The 23,715-nt window shown below is 50.7% G+C and overlaps 1 protein-coding gene across 7 annotated transcripts in view; it reads left to right on the top strand.

Annotated features, from left to right (window-relative positions):
* Positions 1 to 23,715, top strand: part of Cables1 (Cdk5 and Abl enzyme substrate 1) — a 96,707-nt gene that overhangs the window by 47,295 nt on the left and 25,697 nt on the right. For 5 of the 7 annotated variants that reach the window (XM_021265161.2, XM_021265158.2, XM_004853161.4 and 2 more), the window contains exon 4: positions 13,505 to 13,582. The exons of the other annotated variants lie outside the window; for them this stretch is intronic. In XM_021265161.2, the coding sequence (XP_021120820.1) occupies positions 13,505 to 13,582 (78 nt within the window). The remainder of the gene's footprint in view (positions 1 to 13,504; positions 13,583 to 23,715) is intronic. 7 annotated transcript variants of the gene reach the window in all.

Below are 23,715 nucleotides of genomic sequence, written 5' to 3'. Positions count from 1 at the left end.
ACTCTGCCCATCCAAAAATCTGTGGGCCAGAAGGAGAGATGGACGGACCATGGGCTGCAGCTTCGCTGTCCCTACCCAGGTGAGAGCCAGTTTTTCCATGTAAGTGGAACACGAAAGGGACATCCCTTCCTCAGTTTTATTAGCAAGGATGGACTGTCCTCAGAAGGAAGAGAGCCTGGGAGGAAGGCAGGAAGAAAATAGGATTTCAGAGGGGACAGGAGGAAATTGTGGTCAGCAGCTGATGAATGGGAGGATGTGACCCGGCCTTTCAGAGAGGAGAGCAGAAGGTTTGCCCTGCAGGTGCCGGCCACACAGTGGAGGCTCCTGGCGGAGATGGTGGGGGGCCATCTGGATGAGCTCCAATCCCCTCAGGTGGTCTCTTCTGGTGCTACCACCTCTCCTAGGACCTCCAGCTACACAGCCCAGCATCTCAGTCTGCAGGGCAAACCGTAGCCGAGGCTCCCTCGACCCCAGATCTGCTGACCATGTGATAGACCTGTCTGACCCAACCAAGCACAATCTGAGATAGGAAACGGGAAAAAGGGATCGCCTAAAATTGAAAACCTGATACAATGGGAGACAGTACTTACAGCATTTAAAAAGCAAAATGAAAACTCCTAAGTTTGACCTCAGGATCAGTAATATCAAAGTAGCTGCTAAGGAAGAAACCTTGGGCCCTCAGGTGCCTCCGCATCCACTATAAAGAATTACTTCCTCTGTGACCTGAGAGGAAGCTGGGCTGGCCTTCGAGGCGGTCATGGACACCTGGGATGGAAGCATGTGGCTGTGATGCGGGTGCGGTCGCTGTCCGAGAAAAGCACGTGCATCAGTCTGATGAAGATGGTGCGTGAAGCCTTGAGGAGTCACAGTGGACTAATGGTTGGAAACAAACCAGTACATCCTTGGATTCCAGGGACACCGATCTCAGGAAGTTCAGGCAACAAGTGGCTAGGAGATTGTGAAGATGGCCAGACGACAACGGGCCCCTTGGCGGAGCACTTACTGCGCGCCAGGCCTGACGTGCTTTATGGGCTTCAGCTCATTGACTTGAAACTCAATGGGTATTTGCAGAATGCATGAGGGGAGGTACTTTATACACAAGCTTCTGTCTTCGAGCCTAGACCTCAAGGAATGGAAAGGACTCGGAAACCCAGATGATATTTGTCCAACCTTAGGGGAAAGGCATTGTGATGTCTCTAGTGAGCTTTAAATGGGAGATTCCGAGCCTCTGTGACCAGAGTCCGCTGTCGGAGATGTGGCTGGCTCTGAGGACAGAGACGTGGCCTCTGCTGGCTGGGAGTGTTGGTGAAACCAGCCCTGCTCTCACCTCCAGAGTTAGAAGTTAACAGTTTTATGTTGTTTTAAGCCATTAACTATGTGATAGTTTTTTATTGCAACCACTGGAAAGTAATCCCAGTCAATAAGTACTCATTACCCCAGTTTACGGAGCAGGAGCACAGAGCGGGAAACTGGTGGAATTCCCGTCCAGCATGCCACTCTCTGTCTCCTTGTCTCTCTTCCCTCTCTCTCTGTGTCTGTCTGTCTCTCTCTCCCTCCCTCCCTCTCTCTCTCTCCCCTCTCTCCTCTCTCGTGTTATACTAGGGATTGAACCCAGGGCTTTTGCACTGAGCTACATTCTTGGCTCCTTTTTTTCTTCTTCTTCTTCTTCTTCTTCTTCTTTCTTGAGACAGGGTCTTACTAAGTTCCCCAGACTGGGGTCAAACTTTTAGTCCTCCTGCCTCAGCCTCCCAGAGTACACGGTTACAGGTATGCATCTTCATGCCTGGCTTAAAGTTTATTCTCTTAATCAAAGAGACCAGTGGGAGGCAAAAATCCATTCTCTGTAACATAGCATATCATGGTGGAGTGTGGGAAAAGCCTCTGCTGAATTCTGATATTTAAAAATTATTAGGACTCAGGAAAGAATGAGTAAGAAAAACAAACTTGTAAGAATGGTGTGAGGGAGACTCCAGTCCAGAATGAAGTAAATACTGTTAGAAAAAGAAGAAAAGTTGAAGCCCTTGCATATTGCTGCTGGAAATGTAAAATGGTTCAGTGACCATGCAGAGCAGCTTAGCAGAGCCTCAAAAAGCTAAGCATAAAATGATCATGTGAGCCAGCAAGTTCATTGATAGGTGCATCCCCAAAAGACTTGAGAAGCAGCAAACAGACACTTGTACACCAGTGCAGCATTATTCATGATAGCCAAGAGACAGAAAGAATTGAAGGATGAATGGATAAACAAAACGTGGTGTATTCATACGAGGAAATATTCAGCCACAAAGAGCAATAAAGTGCCAATAGGTGCTACAGGCTGTATGAATCTTGATGACACTATGCTGGGGAAGTGAATTAAGCCAGGCACAAAAGGTCAGGTATTGTGCAATTCCACGTATGTGAACCATATCGAGAATAGGCATGCCTTAGAGACAGGAAATATGTAGATTAGAGGTTTCCAGGGGCTAAGAGGAGACAGAGCTGTTGGCTCAGTGGATTTCTACAGTTTCTGTCTGGGATGATGGAAAAGTTTTGGATAATGATATTCTCATACATTGTGCATGTGGTTGGTGACACTGAATTACACACTTAACTTATCCAAAGGCATGTTTTGTGTTACATATATTTTGCTGAAGTGAGATAATAAAATGCCCCGATACTAGTGGGGCTTGTCTAACTATATTCAGAAGAGAAAGGGAAACAGTGTTAAATTTCTTGGGGTCAACGGTCAAGATCAGCAGATGTTAGCCACTGGGCACGTTAAGTGTCTTCAAGCAGAGCTGTGAAGTGCAGGCTGTAAAACAGCACGGGGCCAGGCACACTGCAGGTACTGTGTAATGCTGAATAAATGAATGGAGAGGGCTTTTCCGTGGCTTCTGTCTTTAGGGCTAGATCTGGGGAATGGAAAGAATTTGGAAATACAAATGATATTTAAAATGCCAGGCAACTGTTGCCTTAAGATAAGAAAGTCAAATGAATCTGTGATGGTAGCAGAGGGTAAATTCTAATAATCCTAGCCAGCAAGCCGCAGGCTGATTGCTGGCAGAGATGGGGAACAGATGGTTTGTGTGCTTTTCAGAAACGAGTGTGGAGGTTGCTAGCAGTCACTAGGAGTTCACTAAGGAAAAGTCATGTTAAATTAACTTCACTTCCTTATTGATGGAATAACTAGGTTAGTAGATTAGGGGCCTGCTGGAAACATTCTGTTTTTCAATTTCAGCAGACTGTTAGGCTGTTCTCATTACTGCATATGTCCCAGTGCATAGAGTGGCAGAGAGAGCTGTGGGAATCATAAAGCCAGAGAACCTGCAGCAGCTGAAGTTTGGTAGCTGACCTTTCACTGTGTCAACCCAAGGGAGACAGGAGTAGGGCAGTGTGTGGGGTCCCAAAGGTCAGTGTTAGAATCCCCACCTTCTAGACCGGGGATTGGCGAGGAAGCCCATAGGCCTCATCGTGAGCAACTAGAGGACCCCAGTGGGGAGAAGAGGAGAGAACATGTGTGACAGATGGGACCCAAGACCAGCAATGCTGGGCCCACCTCACTGAGATTAAACTTAGCGGGAATAAAGGAATGTCGTTAGGCTGTCAGCTACCACACAGAAGAAAAACTTCAGAAGTTCATAAGGAAAATCTGTCGGCATTTAGACAGGACAGCGAGCTCCACCTGGGCTAAGAGATTGGAGTGATTCAGCACAGGCTGATGCAGCTTGTCCTCATCAAAGAGACTCGAGGCTTTTGCACCCATCTGTTGTGTTGTGATCAGCAAGAGTGTCACGTCTTGGGACATCGGATCTGTATGAGGTTTGCCCCATGGCCTTGAATTTCTGGAAGGAATCTTGTGCATCCCAGAAGGTGCTATTGTAGGATTCTGATTCTCTTTTCTTTTTAATAGCCTAGTTCTTTCTGGGATTCTGGAGGTTTCTCTAATAACGTTCTTAGTCCTTGGCTTTTGGCTAATGATTATTAAAAATCAGAATTCAACAGGGACTTCTCTCAAACTCCACCGCAACACCACTGCTTTCTATGAAGCCAGTACACTTGGTAGTGGGATGCATGGACTGGAATGCCGCCTCCCGCTTCCTGGCAACCATTTGGGTGAAAATACGGCTAGAAACACATACAGTCTGTTCAACAGTGTCATTGCCACCTGCTTTGACAGGTCCGTTGGCTTCAAGGAGCTGCGATAGATGATGAGCAGTTAAACATTACAGGAGAGATGGGATCAGTGTGCTATGGCAAAAGACTGAAGCAGCTAGGGGACAGGAGGAGTGGCAGGCATGTCGGGGGTTGCAGGGGAGACCTTCGGGGCCAGGGAGCCGGCCACCCATTGGGAAGAGCACGCAGGCGGCATGGACCAGCAATTGTGGAGACCCCAAGGCCAGAGCATGGAGGTGTTTGAGGAACTGTAGGGAAGCTGGCGTGTCGAGCAGGAGAGGAGGAGGAGATGAGCCCTGGGAAGTTGGGGAACGTCTGCTTGTGTGGGGTCCAGGTGGGCACCAGGGAGGGTGCTGAGCAGAGGAGTGGCATGTTCTGGGGTGCTGTGGACACCTGCAATCACTCCGGCCAACCAAAAGTCAAGGAGGAGCATTGCAGGTCACCTCTTTGTTACATAAAAGTAAAGGTGGGTGTGTATTATTTTCTTAAAGTGAATTTATTTTAATGTGAAGTTCAAGAACAACCCAAGGCCTTTAGAAGACTCTTCACCAACACATCTGCAAGCCTTTCATTGAAGCAGAGGGCCGCCAGGACAGCTTCTCAGATGAGCCGTTGAGTGCCCTTGCAGGAGGTGGTTGTCCAGGGGAGCTGCCAGTTACCCTTAGCTCCAGTCTGCATCTCCCCGAACCCCACTGAGTCTGAGGGGAGGAGGAACAGGAAACGGAAGATGAGGCTCGGTCCCAGGGCACAAGATGCACGGAAGATGAGCGGCATTTACAGAGCCTCGCTGAGCAAGGCCAGCTGGTGCCCCTGAGTGCTCCAGAGGTACAACCGAGGCTTCAGAGCACGAAGTGGAGATTCTGAGCATGAAGACTGAGACAGCCACTGGCTTTGGGGACATTTGTGTCTTGGTGCTTGCAGTTCTCAGGGCTCATAAATGTCCATCTCTGAGAAGGAGCGACCCGGGGACAAGAATGTTCGTCCACCGGGCTCTGCATGTCTGCATTGCACACAGTGACAGTTGCCATGTGCCCTGGCAGGACCGCCACCTGTGGCTGCTCCAGAATCATCTCATGGTGAACGGGTCGAGAGCTGCTTTCAGCAGTAAGCAGACTGAGCTACTTGGGGAGGAAGTTACAGCAATTTCAAAGGATTGGAGATGGGAGTGGGTAAAGAACTGATCCCAACATGTCTTCTCTCTAAACTGTGAACCTTTAAAATATATATATGAAGAGAAAATATAGAGAGAGAGAGAGAGAGAGAAAGAAAATTTTAGCACATTTTGCCTGCTTTGTAAAGCAAGATGATAAAAGAGCAAGAATTAAAATGACATTAAGGCCTTTCCTTCTTATACCAGAAGTTTTTGGTGGGAAAAGGGAGATGGTCAGGTCCTAAGTAAGCTTGTTTGCAATCTCATCATTCCACTCATCCACCCAATTTAGTTTGAAAAATGAGTTGGAGGAAGTGGCACATTTCAAAAAATAAACAGGGACGGGTGGCCTTAAAAGAAGAACAGCATCATTGCTTTTTCTTCCTGAAACTGATCCATCCGGCATGATCAGACGGTGCCTGTCCTCCTGGAGGTGAGGTGTAGCATCTGGCCCTGCAGGGCTAGTGTTCTTCCCTTCTCGGGCCTTTTGTTTTCTTTTGTGATACCAGATCCCACCATCCCCCAGCAGGAAGAAACCACTAGATTCCACCGCCCCTCAGCAGGAGGAAGCCAGCAGGAGACCTCAGCCCTGTTAGCATCAGTATTTACCATCAATTTCCAACAGAACCGTGGTCGTGGAGGCCAGCGAGTAGACGGTGGGCCAGTGGGCGCCAAAGCATCACCAGCCTCTCCACTGCGATTTGCTTTGCTTCACCTGCCTGTGCGGGTGACTGATGGGAGGTGAGGAGGAGCCAGCAGAGCTGTCATGGTCACTCAGCACTGAGAACACAGGTGTCTGCGGCATCCCAGTGTGCCTGGGCGCTGGATGGCACCACGCACATCGGTGTTATGCGTACCTCTCTAACAAGCATGGACATGATACCAGCCTTCTTTGTGGTGGCTGAGAGAAATAATTTTTGATACTAAGTGACTGGGCTCAGAGCCTTACGTGTGGGTCTTCGCTGCAGCAGAGCTTATGACCTGCAAGTCCTTGTTGCTCCCTTCAACTGGTGTGATTCACAGGAAGTAAGACGAGTCACAGAGGAAAGATTTACGGGCTGGAAACCACTTCCGGTTGCACAGGACCTTCCCTTGGAAGATCCGTTTTAACCCTCCCCTTGGTGAGAGGGCCAGGAGACAGCCCTTGTCCCACCAGTGTCAAACAGTGCCTGGAGAGGACAGTGTGCTTCTAGATGTTACTGCTGGTGGGTGGCTCTCGGTCAAGGCCACACTTCATGTGCTGCCTACCAGTGCTGTCCTGGAAGAACGGGGGAAATGGCCCTGAGATACCATGCTCAACCTCTCTTCCTTCTTCCTCCCTGTTATAGGCTGGACTGTGTCCCCCCTAAATTTGTATATTGAAGTTGTAATCCCCAGTACCTCAGAAGGGACTTTATTTGGAAACGGAGCCATTGCAGGTATAATCGGCTAAGATGAGGTCATGCTGGAGTAGGGTGGCTGCCTAATCCAGTAGGGCTGATGTCCTCATTTTACAAAAGGGCACCACCCAGGGATAACATTCTGCCTTACGAAGAGTAGGTTGATGTGGCCACAAGCCAAGGAAATACCCAGAGAAGCCAGAACCCACCCCTCGCACCTTCAGAAGGAACATAGCCCTCGGACACCCTGACCTTGGGCTTCTGAAAACTTTCCCGGAACTGGGAGACAGCAGATTTCTGTTGTTTAACACATTTCCGCCGACTTGAACCGCCAGTGGCACATGCGTGACTGTCCCATTGCGTGGCTTGTACCACCTTGTACGATGGGACAGTCATACAAGGTGCCCCCGGTGGTTCAGAGCCACCCAGCAGCGAGACTTGAGTTATGGCCCTGTTGTAAATGTGTTAAGCCACCTGTGGGGCGGCCCTCTCTGTCCGTGTGAGCTTTGCTGCCAGCGCCCACCACCTTGTTCCTCACAGCCCTTCCTCCCTTCTCATTCTTTGCTGCCCTCAAGAGCCCACGGCTTCCATCACCCCCGACCCTTTCCACCCAGGCCGGTGTGTACACACTGGGCTTCTGTCAGGGCACCAAGCATCCAGCTGCACAATTCTTTGGGATTTTTACCACTTTTTGCCCCTTCACCTTTCAGAATTGTCTTGTCTATCTTAATTTCAACTGCAGTCTTTTTTCCAACAACTTGCCTTGTTAAAGTATTTTTCAAAGCATTCAGTGATTTTTCACAGAAATAAGATTTCTTTTCACGTTTCATTAGTTTGTGCAGTCTTTAGTGAACAGCTGTAAGCAGAAGCAACTAGTATAAAGGTTTGGGACACATGTCACTGACCTTGTAAACGTACAGCTCGGCAGGGAGGTGGCAGAGACCCATAGGCCAGGCGGTGGTCAGTGAAGGGCGCTGTGCTTTCCTCAGTTCCTTAGTGGAGCCTGCACACTTTCTCCAGTGCGCTCAGTAGTGCCCTCTGCTTCCCCGTTGGAGGACCAACCCCTGGGTAAACGTGTCCCACCAAACACTGAGCCTTCTGGGGGAGAAGACTTGTCTGCATCCTTCCCCGTCTTCCCTAGCTCCTAGTGCCACACCTGGCCTCAGAGGGAGTGCTCGGGAACTAGCTGTGGAAGGGAGGAGGAGGAGGAGAGAAGCTCATATAACTTGTTGCACAGGAATCTTCTGTAAGCGAAGTTGCTCCTCCTCAGCGGGCAGTGCCCCGGCAGTGGTAGTGATGTCACATGATGGAGGTGGCAGTGGAGGAGAGAAGTGGTGGTAGTGGTGGTAGTGGTGATGGTCATGGTAGCGATGCCCCCATCCAGACTCATTGGGCTGCTCGGCACAGATCTTTATTTTATTTTACTTTTTTTGTACTGGGGATCGAACTCGGGTCCTTGCGCTTGTGCAGCAGGCAGCAAAACCACTGAGCTAAATCCCTGGCCCCTTGGCATAGATCTTTAGATGCATCATCCCATTTACTGTGTGGCAGCCCTCTGCTCCCGAGTGCCCTCACTCCTGACTTCCCTGCAGCTTCATGCGTCCCTGCTGGTCCATGTCGCCTTTCATCCTGTGCCCCGCATGCCCATTCTCACCTGCTGGATGACTCCCCCTCCCCCTCCCCCCCTCCTCCCCCCCCTTCCCCCCTCCTTCCCTCCTCCTTCCCCCCTTCCCCCCTTCCTCTCTTCCCCCCTCCCCCCTCCCCTGTACCAAACCCTGCAGTGCCACTTTCTGCACAGCCCCACTCCCCACCCGAGGACCCTACCCGGAATAGTTCACCCCTCCAGGACAGAAGGTGACAGAATATCCTTGGAAGCCCCCAGATCTCTGCTTTGTCCTGTGCACAGCCCGAGCACCTCTGACAGTGAAGGGAGGACTTCCTGAGGTGGACACGCATCCCGCAGTGGCGAATGAGGTGTCAGTAGGTGCCCAGGAACACTTGGTGGTGTTGGTCTCATTAGGCAATTGTCAGCCTTTCACGAGAGAGAGAGAAAGGGGTCCGGTCCCCCTTCTGGAAGCTTTTAAGAAAGCATTGTGAGAGGAGAGTGGTTCAAAGCAGAGCTGGGAAGGCAATGGGTTTCCAGATTTCGTGCTGTTTGCCTGTGCATGGCACTGTCAGTCTCCACCACTTCACCTTCTCTGGGCACAGTGACCATGCCAAAGAGTGACAGTGCCAGCAACATTGTTTTCCAGAACTGCTCTGCAGAGTAGCACAAGTGGGTGGTTAAAGCAACCAAAAGGGCTTCTCTCTCAATCCTGGAGAGTAAGTGTGCAGGATGAACACTTTCAGGGAGAACCCGCCCCAGCTTCCTCCAGCTTCTGGTGTTTCCCAAGTTCCTTGGTGTCCTTGGCTTGTGGCAGCATCGCTGTAATCCATTTTTCTGTCACTGTATGGTCTTCCTCTCTGAACGTCTAGATGTCCCCAGATGTAATCTGATGTCATCCTAACTCTTGCATCTGGAGAGAGATTCTGTTTCCAAATTTTACGGGGGCAGGGGCAGGCTCCTGCCTCAACATGTCTTTTAAGGGGAACACAGTTTAACCCACAACACCAACATTTTCAAGTATATTTTTCCCTTGCCCCCTGGATGTGTAGGAAATGAGTTTAGGAAATGTGTTTGCGTAGGTTTCTAGTATGCACTGTGGACAACCAGGCTGTGTTCGGGTAGCACTGTATTCCTCCCGCATTGTAGCAAATGTGATTTCTTTTCCCCTGCCTTTTAAAGCTGGTTGCTTGGGCCGGGGATTTAGCTCAGTGGTTCCGCCGCCTGCCTTGCAAGTGCAAGGACCTGAGTTTGATCCCCGGTACCAAAAAAAAGCCGGTTGCTTGTTTTTAATGTCCCTAAGAAAATAGTTCTGCTATCATGGACTGTTCCAGCTGCAGGAGATCAAATCCCATAGCCAACAGACTCCCCGGGCTTCTGGAAACGGGACAAGAAGCCAGCTATTGGCAGAAAACGAAACCCCTGAGAATCCTGGATGGTGCTAGGCATTCCCTGGTTAAATATTGCAGGCACTGGTTTGAGGGGGGTGAAAACACAGTGAAAGTGGCCCGTGGGGATCCAAGAACTGTGAGGGGCTATGTGTCTCTTGGCTGTCTGCTCTGGACACTCCAGGATCCCGAGCAAAGTGTGGCCGTGGAAGCTGTGGCATCTGAAGTTGCAAGCTTCCTACCGCGCACACTTTCCCAAGAGCACAGCCAGGAGGCTGCACCAAGAGGAAAGTTCGAGGCGTCCCAGCTGCAGGGCAGGCTTGGAGCTTCCCGGAAGTGGAAAACAGTGCATATCCACAGGCAGCGTGGCCCATGTGGGCGGCAGCCCAGTGGAGCTTTTTCCTGTACTATTTTTTCCCTCTGGCAGATGTTTGTGTGGAAATGTGACCTTTCATTCCTCACAGACCCATCTCCCTGGAGTTAATTTCTCTTCTGAAGTCTTTTATCTAATGCTTTCTGGTGACCTTGACTTCAAGTGAAGTGTTGTATGTCACAGATGGGGAAAATCATGTGGACGTTTTGTGTGCCATTTGCACATAAGAAAGAGCAGCTCTGGTGGTTGGAGGCAGTGACATAGAAGTGGCCCCTTTCTGAAGCTCAGTGGAAATGGAGTTTGCCTGTCTTATGTCTTTCTTGACCACCAGCAACTGATTTAATTCTTTCAAAAATAACAGGCGCTTGAAGAAGGCCACCAAGTCTGAGTTTCTTTTTGGATATCATTTCCCAGTGCTAAGCAAAGGTTTTAAACATCGCTGTGGGTACCTGGGACCTGTTAGAATCACAGTCATGCTGCTCCAAGTTGCTTAGTGCAGGAATCTGGGGAGCCCAGGCTCCCCAGTTGTTGACACTTACCTACTCTGGCTGAGGCCTGCAGGTGGCCCCTGAGGCCCATGCAGAAGTGTTTCAGAAAACTCAGATCTCCTCTGGCAATCCTGTCAGAGAAGTGCTTGCTGTGTGGGTCCCTGGTATGGATTCCTCCTCCAGCCCCTGCAGAGTGGGAGTCCCTGGACCCAAGAAAGGAAAGACTTTTTCTACTTCCTCCCCTCTCCAGTTGCTTAGGACTGGCCAACCAGAGAAGAACCAGCCCTGTTGGAATTGTTGGGGAACTGTCCAAGTTCACAGTTGCTGTGCAGTGCATTAACACGTTTTTCTGAACAAGTTGCCTTTGGCAGCCTGTCCTTGACCTAGGGGTGAGGACCACCCAGAATGAGCATGCATTGCACACAACAGTGCAGCCCCTCTCCTAGCAGGCAGCTTGTGGTCAAAATGTCACAAGAAGACCTAGGGTGCACTTGCACTGATATTCTCCTCCTTCTGTGAATGGATGTGGGGAGAGGAAGGACACATTAGCACCAGGACATGAAGGACGTGCAGTAATGCCAGGCTGGGGAGTTGGTCAACCTACTCTTTCCTCTGTGTCACGAGAGATGTTGATGGTGAGGGACAGGGCAAGGAGTGGTTCCAGGCTTTGCTCCTGGCTGGATGGTGTGGGCAGAAGGGGGAACTGAAGCCTCCAGCAGCTGTATCATCAATGCTTCCATTTTCCCTCACCCTTAGGGGACCTGCAGGCGGAGCTGGGAGGCCACCTTGGGACACCTTAGAGAAGGCAGGCTGTTGGTGTGCAGGAAGCCCCTGGGCTCCCAGCTAAGCCTCAGGTGTGGCTCTTGCTAGCAGGTTAGAGAAGAGCAGCCCTGGTGGTGCAGAGCTCAAGTTGCTACCTCTGCTGGAGCATCCCTTACCATCACACCTCATCGGCCAGCAAGCTTAGAATCTGGGTGTAACCAGTATATAATGAGCACCAGCCATGGCTATGCTTGCTTCAGTAAATTGGCATGGACACTACTGCACTGCAGGCTCTGTCCCTGGAATCCATGCTGAGAGCCTCAGGGACTTGGCTGGTGTAAGGCAGGTGTGACCTTGAGGTATCGACCTCTGGCCCTTCGGGCCTTCCCAGCCCACTCAAACACAGTGCTCTGTCCTTGCCACAGTGACCAGTTGTGATCTGTGGTATCTGATGAGAAGCATCTCCCTTCGGGGACGCATCTCTACGTTTGGGTTCCACCATTGCAGATGGGTCTTCTACTATGCATGTGGACCTTCAGCTGCCAGGACGGCCTTTGTATCTTCACAGCTGGGTATATAGCACAGAGATCTGGAGAGCTCTGAGCCCGAGGACTTGCAGCTAAAATTCAGCCCAAGAAGCTGGTCTGCAGGGAGGACAGTTAGTTCCTACTTCCTGAGTGGGCATTCTATTTGCCAGGCACTATTGCAAGGATTCTCTGAGTGTGGACCTCAACAATCCAGGAGGATGGCTCCTAATTTATCGCATGTTTTAGGTGAGGAAACTGAGGCTCAGAAGAGTTTTAGTGAGCTCTCGGAGGTCAAACAAAGGTGCCAACACTGGTGTTAGACTCCAGGAGCATTGTTTCCGGCCTGTTAGCCATGAATCCTCAGAATGCTGCTCCTCATCCTGGCTGCGTTTCAGTGACATCTAATGGGCAGTTACGGAGGAGCTGCTGGGTACTGACCCTTGGACTTGACCTCTGGAAGAGGAGCAGGCACATGACTAGCAGCATGATCACACCTGGAATAAGGAATAGAATAAGCAGCCCTGACTAGAGCAGCAAACTCAGCCAGGGGCAGGAAATACTCCCTGGAGGGGCAACTTCCTGAGCTAGGTTTTGAAGAATCAGTAGGAGTTTACCAAGTGTTCCAAGGCAGGGTATTCCAGGCAGTAGGGACAGCACAGGTGTAAAGCAGCAGGAGTTTTTAAAGGTGGGGAACTCTGAGAGTGTTAGCAGGGTGACTGATGAGGCAGGGAAGTGGGGGCCTGTTGTGGTGTGGACCCTGGAAACCAGCGCCAGGAGCAGAGACTGTTTGCCATGCCCCGGAACTGGACTAGCCCAGGACTGGAGGCAATTTCCTATCAGTTTTAAAACAAGCTTAAAATTCCCAAATCCTGATGCATTCAGTAGTAGTATTTCTCCAGGAGTTGTTATTGTGATTATTGAAGGGAATTATTACACAAGTAAATAAGCCCCGGTGTATGATACATATTGACCTTGTGCTTAAAAAGAATGTTTTTAAAATCTCTTCTATTCATTTCCCCATTTTTTTTCATCAGCAGTTCCCTTTGGCAAAAGCTATTCTCAGAAGCCAGGATAAGTATATGGGAGGGTTGTTGTTTTTTTTAAGTGGATTTTGATTACATAAGAGCATCATGTAGAACTGTTTCCAGCAGGAATGGAAGCTAAGACTGATTATGTAATTGTTCCCTTCAATCTATTCTCAGAACCTAACTAACATGTTGCCAGCACATAAAAAGCCTAATGATCATTATGGCATCTGAGTGTCTTTCCCGCTCACATCTGACGCTATTGCTACTGCACTGTTCGCCGCAGAAGAGAAAGCAGTGGTGGAAGTGTGGCATGACTGTTCGCCAGCACTGGCTGCCCCAGACTCTGTGCTGTCTGCTCTGTCTTACACCCACAGCCTGCAGCCAGCACCTCTCCCGGGAGGAAGGACGCGTGCACCGCTGGGGCTGCACGTGTTCGTATTTGGGTGAGGAGAGGCAGCATTCTGCTGCGCTGAGGTTGTGTTTTGCAAGGAGAGCAGAATACCATCTGTCGGAGGAGGTGGCGGGAGTATGCAAATAACTGCTGTGAATTCCGTGAATGCTTAATTGCTGTAGAAATTCTCTTTTTTTTTTTTTTTTTTTTTTGAGTCTTTGCATTTAGTTTGTTTGTTGTTTGTTTTTTCCCCCACTTTTTAGAATAGTCCTTATCAGTGGCAGAAGATCCTTCTGTAGTATATTTTCCGTGCTGCCATATCGCGACAGTACCCAAGCCGGGTATGTATATGCATGCATGCTTTGTGGTTCTCTGGGTGAAAAGTTCAGATGCCAGTGTGCAAATGTGGCTTCCTTTTCCACTTGCTGTGCTTTGATGCTGCAAATTCAGTGTTTGTGAATTTGAAAGAACAAATATACCACTTTCTTTTCACCAGAGAGCCTGGTTGCTGGTGTGTGTGTGCATGTGTGTGTGTGTAGATGTCCGTGTGTGTCCCCACCACACTGCCTGTTCTTTATCAGTGTGTGTTCTGTTACCCTTTCCGATACCATGGAGTAAGAACAGTCCAGGGCCCACCGGTTCCCACAGGGTCATGATGACTTTGGGGAAAAGGTAGGTCAGAAAGGAACCAGACCAAACCCTGTGACCATTCTGTCTCCTTGCATCTTGGGGTTGGGTTTGAAACTGATCGGCAAGCTGGAGCTGCCACCACAGACAGGGCAAATATCAAACCCAAGTGGCACCAGGATCACACACAGAGAATTAGCTATAGGCCAGAGAAATGGTCCCCTCTCTCCACCAACTAGCCCCTCCTTTAACTCTGAAAAAAGTAACTGAGGCCCTGTCCTGGCCAAGTCCCCTCCCTGTTACCATCCCTGTGGCCGGTGTTCATTTCCTGCACTGCATCGAGATCCTGGCTGCCTCCCCCGCCCCATGTCCCTGCGCCCTGTGCTGGGCATCAGGGTGGCGCCAGGACTCAGCAGGGCAGCTCCCTGGGCAGGATGTCAGGGCATCACGGTCTTGGCTCTGGCCTCCATTCATGAAAAGCTGGAAGTGCCCTCTGGTCATCATGACAAACGCTGCGGACTGCTGCCCCAAAAAGGGAAAGGTGGCCCCGGGAGCTGACTCATCGTTTATTCATTTTGCGCCGTCTCCATGAGCTCTGCCCAGGCCTTGCTGCTGGCCTCGTGGACCTGTTAGATTTGTGGACTCTGAACTGTGAGCTCCATGGCCAGAAAACAGCATTTCTATTTGTGGAAGCCTGACATAGTAGTCAACTGGTTAGTTGTGTGCCTTGCTGAACACTGATAATCATATTATGTATTGAGCATCTATGTACTTGATGCTAGTTCTTTTTATCATCTGCATCCTTATAACAACCCTAAAGTTCCTGAAAGTGTTCCAGGAAAGAAACAGCAAATCAAGAGCTCTAGGGCTTCAGAACCGTCCGGGGGTGGCCATGGGTTGGCCTGGAGGACTTTGCCGGGAAACTTTCTTCACCTGGCCAAGCTGCTGTAGCTGTTTCTGAAGAGCAGGCCATTTCCTAGGGGAAAGGGCCTGGTAGCAGCTCACTGACCCCAGAAGGGCGATGGCTCAGCATCTAATTGCACGTGGTGGCCTCAGGGCCTGGAGTATCTGAGTGTAAGCAGCCTCTGGGTGCCCTTGGGGGAGGAGGGATCTGTATCACCAGTAGGCGGCTCTTTACCAGCACCTCCCTTCCTGGCCAGGGCTTGATGGGACTTCGGAGTCTGCCGCAGCTCCCCAGGCCTCCTTGATGAGTTTCTGATTGAAGCATTCTGTCCTTAACTCCAGCCCATTCCTTCTTTCATTTTGAGTCCTCACCACATGACCAGGTACTGGGGACACAGGGAGTGAAGGATGAACCCGGTTCCTCTCCTTCTGAACTTACAGCCTAGCATGGGAGACATAAAGTTGCACATGATTAATCACAGCTTTGAATAGACGCTATAGGTGTCCCAGCAGGGACCACTACATCTTTAAGACAGTTTGGTTTCTCCATGACTCCATCTTTGAAGGGTCCGTGTTGGGTTCCTTTTTACAGGGAGGATCTGATGTCCATATTCTAGGTCCCTTTGATGCAGTATCAGGTGCTTATCCTCATTTTATAGATAAGGGCTTCTAGAGTTGCAGTCTGAAACACCAACTTCAGGCCAGAATGAGAATTTGAACCCCTATGTATCTGAAGTTTTCCACGGCCCTGGCAGACAGGCCAGACAAGTGCTGTATTTGTGGAAACTTTTCTAGGAAATGGGGCTTCTCTGATATTGCTCCCCGAGACCAGCTAGGGCTCATAGAGCACACGAGCACTGCTTCCCAGCATGGTGCTGGGTGGGCACGGAGAGGTGGCTGCGGCCAGTGGAGAGGGAGGAGTCAGACTGGAGAACTTCAAAGATTCAGGCATTTTCAACTGGACAAATCCTTTACCTCTGTTTTTTATTGTTGTTGTTTGTTGTTGTTTTTGGTACCGGGGATCCAACTCGGGTCCTTGCGCTTGCGCAGCAGGTGGCAAAACCACTGAGCTAAACCCCCGGCCCTCCTTTACCTCTGTAAGCTTCTGTTTGCTCCTCCACAGAATGGGGCAGGCAAACTGCATGTCAGGCTGTTAATTGGAAGATGAAGGGATTTTCTGCAAAACCAACTAGAACATGTTTGACACCCAAACCATCTCTGTTGTGCATATCTCAGGTCCATGTGGCTCTCCACATTTTTCTTTCCTTTTCCTTTCCCTTCTTTCCCTTTATTCTAATACTGGGGATTGAACCCAGGGTCAGGCTACATCTCCAGCCCTTTATTGTTCAGTTTTAAGACAGAGTCTTGCTCAGTTTCTAGCCTAGAAACTGTTCTAGCATGAATTTGCCATCCTCCTGCCTCAGCCTATTGGAGCGCTGGAATTACAGGTGTGCACCATCATGCTTGGCTGGTTCTCCACGTCTTTGAAATGCTAGCTGGCAGCCAGATGGTGCTAGGAAAAGGTATCTGTCTGTGTGTGGGTCTCCTCCCTGCTGCTGGGAAGGCCCACCTCATCGGACTTTTGGGAGATTTGCCCACTAGCCCTGGCAAAATGAAGGGTGGAATCGTGGCACATAACCTTTTTACATCTCAGAGACGAACAGATTAAAACCCACCACTCCTGCGAAGTTTCTAGATGAGGAAAGCAGGGTAGAGAGAGATGGATTCCGTAACACAAGAAGATTCTTTGTCATACCTTTGAGAAAGAAAAGATTCTTTGAGAAAAGAATGTGCCTGTTTCCGCAGGATATTCTTTCTAGGCACATAAGAAGCTATGAGTACAATTCCAAATGTTGTCTTTTCGCAGCAGGATTAAGAAGCATTCTCTTAATTTTTATAAGTAGACATCCTGTTTATAAATAATAGCCATTTACCATGATTAAGATCTTTTTTTACTAAGAGAAAACAACCATGGTCAAATCATTAAAAATATACCAGTAAAAATACTAGTTGATGTAGTAATAAATACATACACATTTCAAACTACTTTAGTTTGCATAGATGATAATTAGTGCCCACATGGAAAATTCCTTTGGCCTTGGCATGCTCTCTGACTTGGACAGTCATCGGAGTGCCAGGCCAGGCCGTTAGAGTCATGAGTTTGTCCTTTCTGCTTGCAGCCAGGGCACACGGGGCCAGCGGCACTGGAACTCAGAGCCCTGCAGCTTCTAGCGCCCCTGTGCCGTTATACTTGTGCACTTGGAGCAGGCCACATGTGCCTGGTTACTGCAAACAAGCACGACCCCAACGAAGGGGACAGTGTACCATTCCAGCCTCCTCGGAGAAGGTCCTAAAAACAGGAAACTCAGAAGTTCCTCCACCTTTGTGCTGGGAGGCATCGGCCAGAACTCCCTGACCCTTCTGGGTGTTTTCCGTCTCCTCCTGCTCTACGACAGCTTCCTGGCTCCACCTCCCAGCTCTTTGCTTGCCCTGCCTCACCTCCCACTGCGACCCCAAAGCTTTGTTCTTGGCTTGAACCCTAAGTGCAGACTGGCTGCTGACATCTGCTGACCAAGGCAGACCAGTCGTAGGACAGTTTTTACCATCTGTCCCGTCCTTCCTGTCTGCATTCAGGTCACGTGTTGTGCCCCAGTGAGTGGAACTGGGTGGAGACTGGTTGAGGACACTGGGGACAGGAATGAGTTTCCAATGAAAATAGCTGGGGTCCCCAGAAAGTGCTGGAGAACACTTGAAGTGCCCCCAAATCTTCCAGGAAGTACTGTGCTGTAGGGAATCCTCCACCCCGCCCACCTGCCAAGCAGACCACCATCCCTGCAGGCTGACGGCAGCAGTGATATTGCACTCGGGGTCTGTTTAGCACCCACCATGCGCCAAACCCTGTTTGAGGCATTAGGGATGCAACAGTAAATATGAAAATGACCCTGAGCAGAAGTAAGCTATAGGTAGATGAACCCCCAACAGCTTAGCACCCAGGGAGGAAAGTCCTGAGCAGCGTGTACTTGGAGCATGGAGGAGGAGTGCAGGGAGATTGGACAGAGCGACCAGGAAGTGCTCCCCAGAGCAGGTGGCTCTTCCAGCAGACTCAGGTTCGAGGCCTTGGGGGCAGGGAGAGGCGGTTCCAGACCTTGTGTTGCCTTTGGAGATTGTCAGGGAATGACCCAGCTCCTCATGAGCTCCCGCACACAAATGCCCATGGCCTGCACGTTGAAAGAGTTCAGCAGTTTGGTTCGAACTGGAATCCTGTTTCCAACTGATGGTACAGTGCCCAGCCCTGTGTAGTAAGGGAGACTAGGGATAGGAAGGCGCCAGCTCCCTTGGGAGACCAGGTCCCGGGATGTCCCCAGTGCTCACTGGGCCTTCAGTCTCCCTCCCCTGCTCAGTATGGGGGTGCTGTTTTCCTCGTCTCTCCAAAGATCCTGCAAGCTCAGTCTGTCTTCGCTCTTATCAGCACGGCTGGTGTAGAAGTGTTAAGTCTTGTTGAACAGGGGACTAGTGAATGAGACATGTTGTTCCCACTCCCCACCCAGCAACAGTCCACACTTCTAGAGCTGATGTCTGAGTCATTAATCTTCATCAGCTTTTTAAAATTTGAGATCTTAAAATATGTGCAGATCTGTCTGGTGCCTTTCTGCAGTGTTATTTGGTACAGTTTTCTATGTGGGCCCCAGGATAGGGGCTTAATCAGCCTGGGCTCCAGAATCATGTGAAATGCTTGGGGTTACTCTGCAGACCACTGTGTTAGTACCAAGCTGATGTTAGGATCATTTCCAAAGTGACCTCCAGAGCCTCTGAGAGATGCAGACAGCCTCGGTCACTTGACAACTTCCCCCGAGTTCAAACTCTGCTTCCCAGCCTTGATTTACAAGGAAGGATTTTGAGAGAGGAGCGCATTTCCTTGGGGCTTGCTGAGGGTGTCATCAAACATTGGTGTGAACGTGCTAAACAGAAGTAATAAACTTGAGGCCCAAATGATGCTTTTGGTGCTGGCCGCTCACTGCGTTTCCCCAGAACCTTACAGGGCAGGTGCTCAAGGTGCCATTTTGCAGGAGGGGCTGCAGTGGAGAGGGAGCTCAGCTCAGAGGCGTCCCAAAGTGCTCTGCGCACTTGAGTGCCGAGTGTGTTTCCCTCCCTGCACAAGCACCCCTCTGGGCGAGGCTTACTGTCTCAGGACCAGCGATAAGCAATACATGGCACGCTGGCCGGTGGGTACACGTCTGGGTGACAGTGGAGCTCAGAGGTCAGGACCAGCTTGGCTCTTACGTGTGGGCACGAGGGCCACCTGGTGGGGACCCTGGCAGCCAAAGTGGTGGGTGTTGGCTTTTGGAAGACTTTGGAGGTTGCTGGTTTACCCTGTGGTGTTGGATCCTCCAAGGAAGACCCCAGGCAACTCCGGAGTGAAAAATGTGTGTGATTCCCCATGTGGGTGTGTGTCGTCCTTAGACCAGGAAGGTGTGTGAAGGCAGGAGGTCTCCAGGTGGTGTGGACGTGTTACTGGCTTGACACCGAAGCACCCACTCGCCTCCCCAACACCTTCCCTGCTGCCCGTGGGTCACCCCTCCCCGTCATTACCAGGCAGCGATTGAGGGAACCCTGAAGGAAGGGCCTGTCCCAAGGCTTGCGTCAGTGCATGAAAAACATGTTGCTCTTAGTTAAGCAAGAGTACCTAACCTTTCGTGCAAGGGTCCCTGTTCACAGCGTCAGATGCGTCTTCATGAAAAGGGGAGTGGCGAGGCTCTTAAAATACTGAAAACCGCCCCTAAAATGTTTGATTTACAGAGTTGCTTATGTACACGTGACCCTTGGGGAATCATCTCTCAGATAACGAGATGCTTCTGATAACTGTCCGGTATCTGATTTGTTGCTGTAGGAATTCAGATGAAGCCCTGCACCCCCGTAGTGGCCCTGAGGGACACAGGTGTGGAGCACTTGGGGTGTGTGCTGGGTTGCAGATAGCAGAATCCTCTGAGGTGGAGGTTGGGGCCGAGTTTTTCAGCAGCCACAGATTCCCCAGGAAAGACCGAGACCAGCAAAGACACCCAGGACAACCCGGCATGGGCAGTGCAGCTGGGGCCAGAGCAGAGCCGTGCCCTGGTGCCTTTCCCATGGAAACCGCTGCATCTGGGCTCCCCACCCTGGGTTACCAGAAGTTCCAATCCCCCCATCACATCTACTCCAAGCTCCACGAGAGCACTTCCACCTGGCAGAACCTAGGCTACCTCTGGGGCGCCAGGAAACATCATTCTTGGCCTTCCTGTGTGTCATGGGCTGGCCTGTCCCCTGCCACAGTGGTTCACAGAAGAATATTATCTATCCTCACACTGATCCTGGGGAGGACACTGAAGAACTCCAGCCCCAGGAGCCTGACCCAGCACGGTCCCCAGGAGGGAGCCCATGGGGCAGAGAGGGCCCCCAAGATGTCCCCTCCCCGTAGCCATGCTCCCTTAAAGGCCTCAAGAGAGTTTCTAACCAGAGTCTCAGGTCCCCACCGAGGGTCCCGCTGAGCCCAGTGACAAGCAGCACCAGCTGTTGCGCAGCCCAGAGCCAGCCAGCCCCTCTTTGCCCACTCAGTCTCCCTCCATGTGGTGCTGGCCCCTCCCCCAGTCAGTTCTGTGATAGGAAAATGGGACTGAAATCAAACTTGGGAGCCCTTGTGCCCTTGTGGTTCTGCTCTCGTCTGTTTGCTCAGCGAAGGCTTCGGCCTTGTCTGTCCTGGTCCCAGGTTTCCTTACACAGAGACAGGGCCCTGAGGCTGCGCCTCTGTTCTCCCCTCCAGCTGTCTCTCACCCCAGCCCCAACAAGAAGCCTGTGCTTCCTTACCAAGAACTCCTTCCCTAGGTGCGGAGTTTAGAAGGCTGATCAGTCCCGACACCCGCCAGGGTCTGCTAAGAGTCCCTGCCTGCAGTGCCTTGCTGAGGCTCACGGCCCGGTCATCCTCTTCACAGCTTGTGAGTGTGGACCATGTCTGGGTGCAGCTCTGTCACTCGTACACACCCTGCCTGCTTCTCTTGAATGGGTGTGTAGAGTGTCTCTGAGGGCTGCATCTCCAGGCTGTTAAGAATGGCTCGTGTTCTCGGAAATCAAACATACATATATGTCATTGTCCCAACAAGGGGCAGCCGACAGCGTCCTGTAGGAACAAGTGCTCCCGGGAGCCCTCAGCCTGGTGCTCGGTCCAAGGAAGTGACGGAATGGGGAGCGTCAGGCCTGGAAGGAGCGAGCAAGGAATCTGACATGGACCACAGGGCCCTGCTTCCCTCTGAGTGGCCAAGTCACATCCACAGTGAAAGTCGCTAAGCCTAAAGGGATAAAAGAAGGCCTCAAGCCACACTAGATCCAAGTGCTAAGTCCGAGCTATGTCTCCCAGCCATGTCTCCCAGCCAGGCAACTCCCCAGTGGCAGCCTCACAGCCCATGGTGGTGTAATTTCACCTCCCTGGCATGCTGGGCTTTTTAATGCTGCTCACAAACACTTGTGCCCTAAACCACAGAATTCCTAGGGTTTTGCTGAGGTCACACCTAGCTTCTGTCTTTGCCCTGCTGATATCCGCTGCTCACCCAGTTCTTTGTCAAATCAAGTTATCCGTACTTCTCCAAACCAGTACCAGTGATCAAAAGTAAAGTAACACACAGCCCTCCTTTGAGCAGATCACATGACTTTCCTTTGGCTTCTCTGTAAATGAGGGGACATGTTTGAGCGAATCCAGCATAGTGACAAGAGTGCGGTTTTCCCAAGCTCAGTACTGTGCCGAGCGTCACCCTAACCTGGAGTCCCTCTCCATGTCCAGTGAAGCCCCAGCCTTGGTCCTCATTGCCGGCCCTTTGTGCAGCCCAGAGTGACCAGGCTAATCGCGTGCAGGTGCCAGGACTCAGTGGACACTCGTGGATTGAGGACTGCCCGTGGAGTGTTTCCACTGCGGTCAGGCTATGAAGCCGTGAACCTGGGGTACCACTGGTCATTACCAGGGGCAAATAGCATCTCACAACACCCACCTAAAGGTCAAGATTGTTGAGCAAAACATCCTTCCGGGAGCACAGAAGTCCTTCTTGGACATGAAGGCAGCCACTCCTCCCTGGGGTGTCCCTAAACTCATTCATTCAGGGATCTTTGAGATGGAGGATAGTTGAGGCGATGCCAATTCCAGTTTCCATAAGTGCAGTGATGGGGAACTCTGTTCAGCTCAAACGAGCTTTTAGAGCTTCAGAGAAGGACTTGGAGACTGTCTAGTCCTTCATTTTTAAGCTGCAGAAACCATTCTCCCATCACAAGTTTACACAGAACTCAAAGTAGATAACCACAGAAATGCTCTGGGGAACAGAGAATGGGGATAAGAAGGCCCACTCCGGGAAAACACAGTCCTTGTCCATCCTTGCCAGTGGGCATCTGAAGCCCATGGGTCAGCTGGCAGTCAGGCACCTCACTGACCCGGGTGTGTAAGTCTATGAAACTGAGTTTCAGGGGATGGCCCTGAGCACCTGCCAGGCAGCCGTGGATGCCCACAGCGTGGCAATGTCGGCTCCTTTGGTGTCCAGTCACAGGGCAGCTTTGCTGCTTTCAACCTCTGTTCTAGCCTGGTTCATATGAGGGGCCCCAGCAGCGTGGTCCCGCAGACACAATGGACTGCTCTTGAGATTTGGAAAGTACATAAACAGAAAAGGAGGAGAGACATGACTGAGCCTCCCCTCCTAAACAAAGCCACCATGAGCATTTCCAAGTCTCTTTTCCCCATGCGTGTACTTGTCTGAAACACAAAAGATGAAGACGGTTGTTTTGCTCTTCTGCCCAGCTCCCACCTTGCCTGACCTGCTGGTGGATGCTGTTCCACGGAAAGAGAACAGATGTGGCCTGTCTTTTCCACTATAACTGTAACATCAAACCTCCCCTCTAAACACTCCCCTCGGAGGAGGCTTGTAAATTGTACCATATTCTGGAAGAGTCCCAGTCTAAAACCAGCTCCTCTTTCCTCAACCAACAGCTGCCAAGGCCAGCCAAGTCTTCCTGCCTTTGATCCGCATTAGTCATTGGCTTCTCTGTTCCGGCGCAGATCTGTGGTTTGGTTTGGCAGCCCTCAGAGCCTAAAATGACTTGGAGGCAACTTTCTTGGCGTGCTTCCTCTTGGTAAACAGCTCGCCCAGCACCTCGAACCAGGGCCACTCTGCTCTTGTTCCCACCAGCCACCAGCCTGTCCTCCCAGCTGCCCTGCCACCACCATGGGCCCAGGGATGCACCATCTGGGAGCTGCCAAGCAATTTATGTGTTTAGATGTAGGTAGGGAAGAAAATGTGAAACACCGGAATCACTTGGGAGAAAAGATCTTGGTGTCCAGAGAAGGAAAAGCTTCCGAGAAGAAGGTAGAATAAAGCAAACCTGACCTTTAGATTGTTGTTGAGGGTCAGTCTCAGTCCAGGATACCGAAAGGACTTGAAAAGACCGTAAGCTTCACATACTCTTAGCATTTGGCTTTGTTTTCTCCTGGGCGGTCTTGAAAATGTCAGGTTCAAATTACACTAACAGAAGAATGGCTTTGAGAAGGAATTAGACATGGAAAATGTGATTTTAAAACTGGTCCCAGTTATAGAGGAACCTAGTGAACAACTAACAGAACCAAGCATTTCTTCCCCTGCAGATAATAGACACACGGGCATCGAAACTTAAGAAGCTGGGAGGAAACTAACGTTCATCTTCCCTAAGTGAATGGGCAATTCAGAGCTTGCTCCAAAAGTAACTGCCTTGCATCTGTTAAGATTCTTAAGACACTCTGTAGAAGTGGTGCCAACAATTTGAATACTGATGGCAGAAAAGAGGCTCGTTTGAGGCTTTAGAGACATGCATACCTTGAGCAAAAATATGAGATTCCTGAAACAGCCAAGGAGGCTAGATTACGGCCAAGGCCCAGGAGATGCAAAGAGGTGACGGAGAGAGAATG

This window comes from Heterocephalus glaber, unplaced genomic scaffold (genome assembly GCF_053883595.1).
Source record: "Heterocephalus glaber isolate CG9 unplaced genomic scaffold, H.glaber_assembly_v1.0 deba00000331, whole genome shotgun sequence".
In the NCBI taxonomy this organism is placed as follows: Eukaryota; Metazoa; Chordata; class Mammalia; order Rodentia; family Bathyergidae; genus Heterocephalus; species Heterocephalus glaber.
The sequence above is the reverse complement of the archived record's forward strand: the minus strand, read 5'-3'. Positions and strand labels throughout refer to the sequence as shown.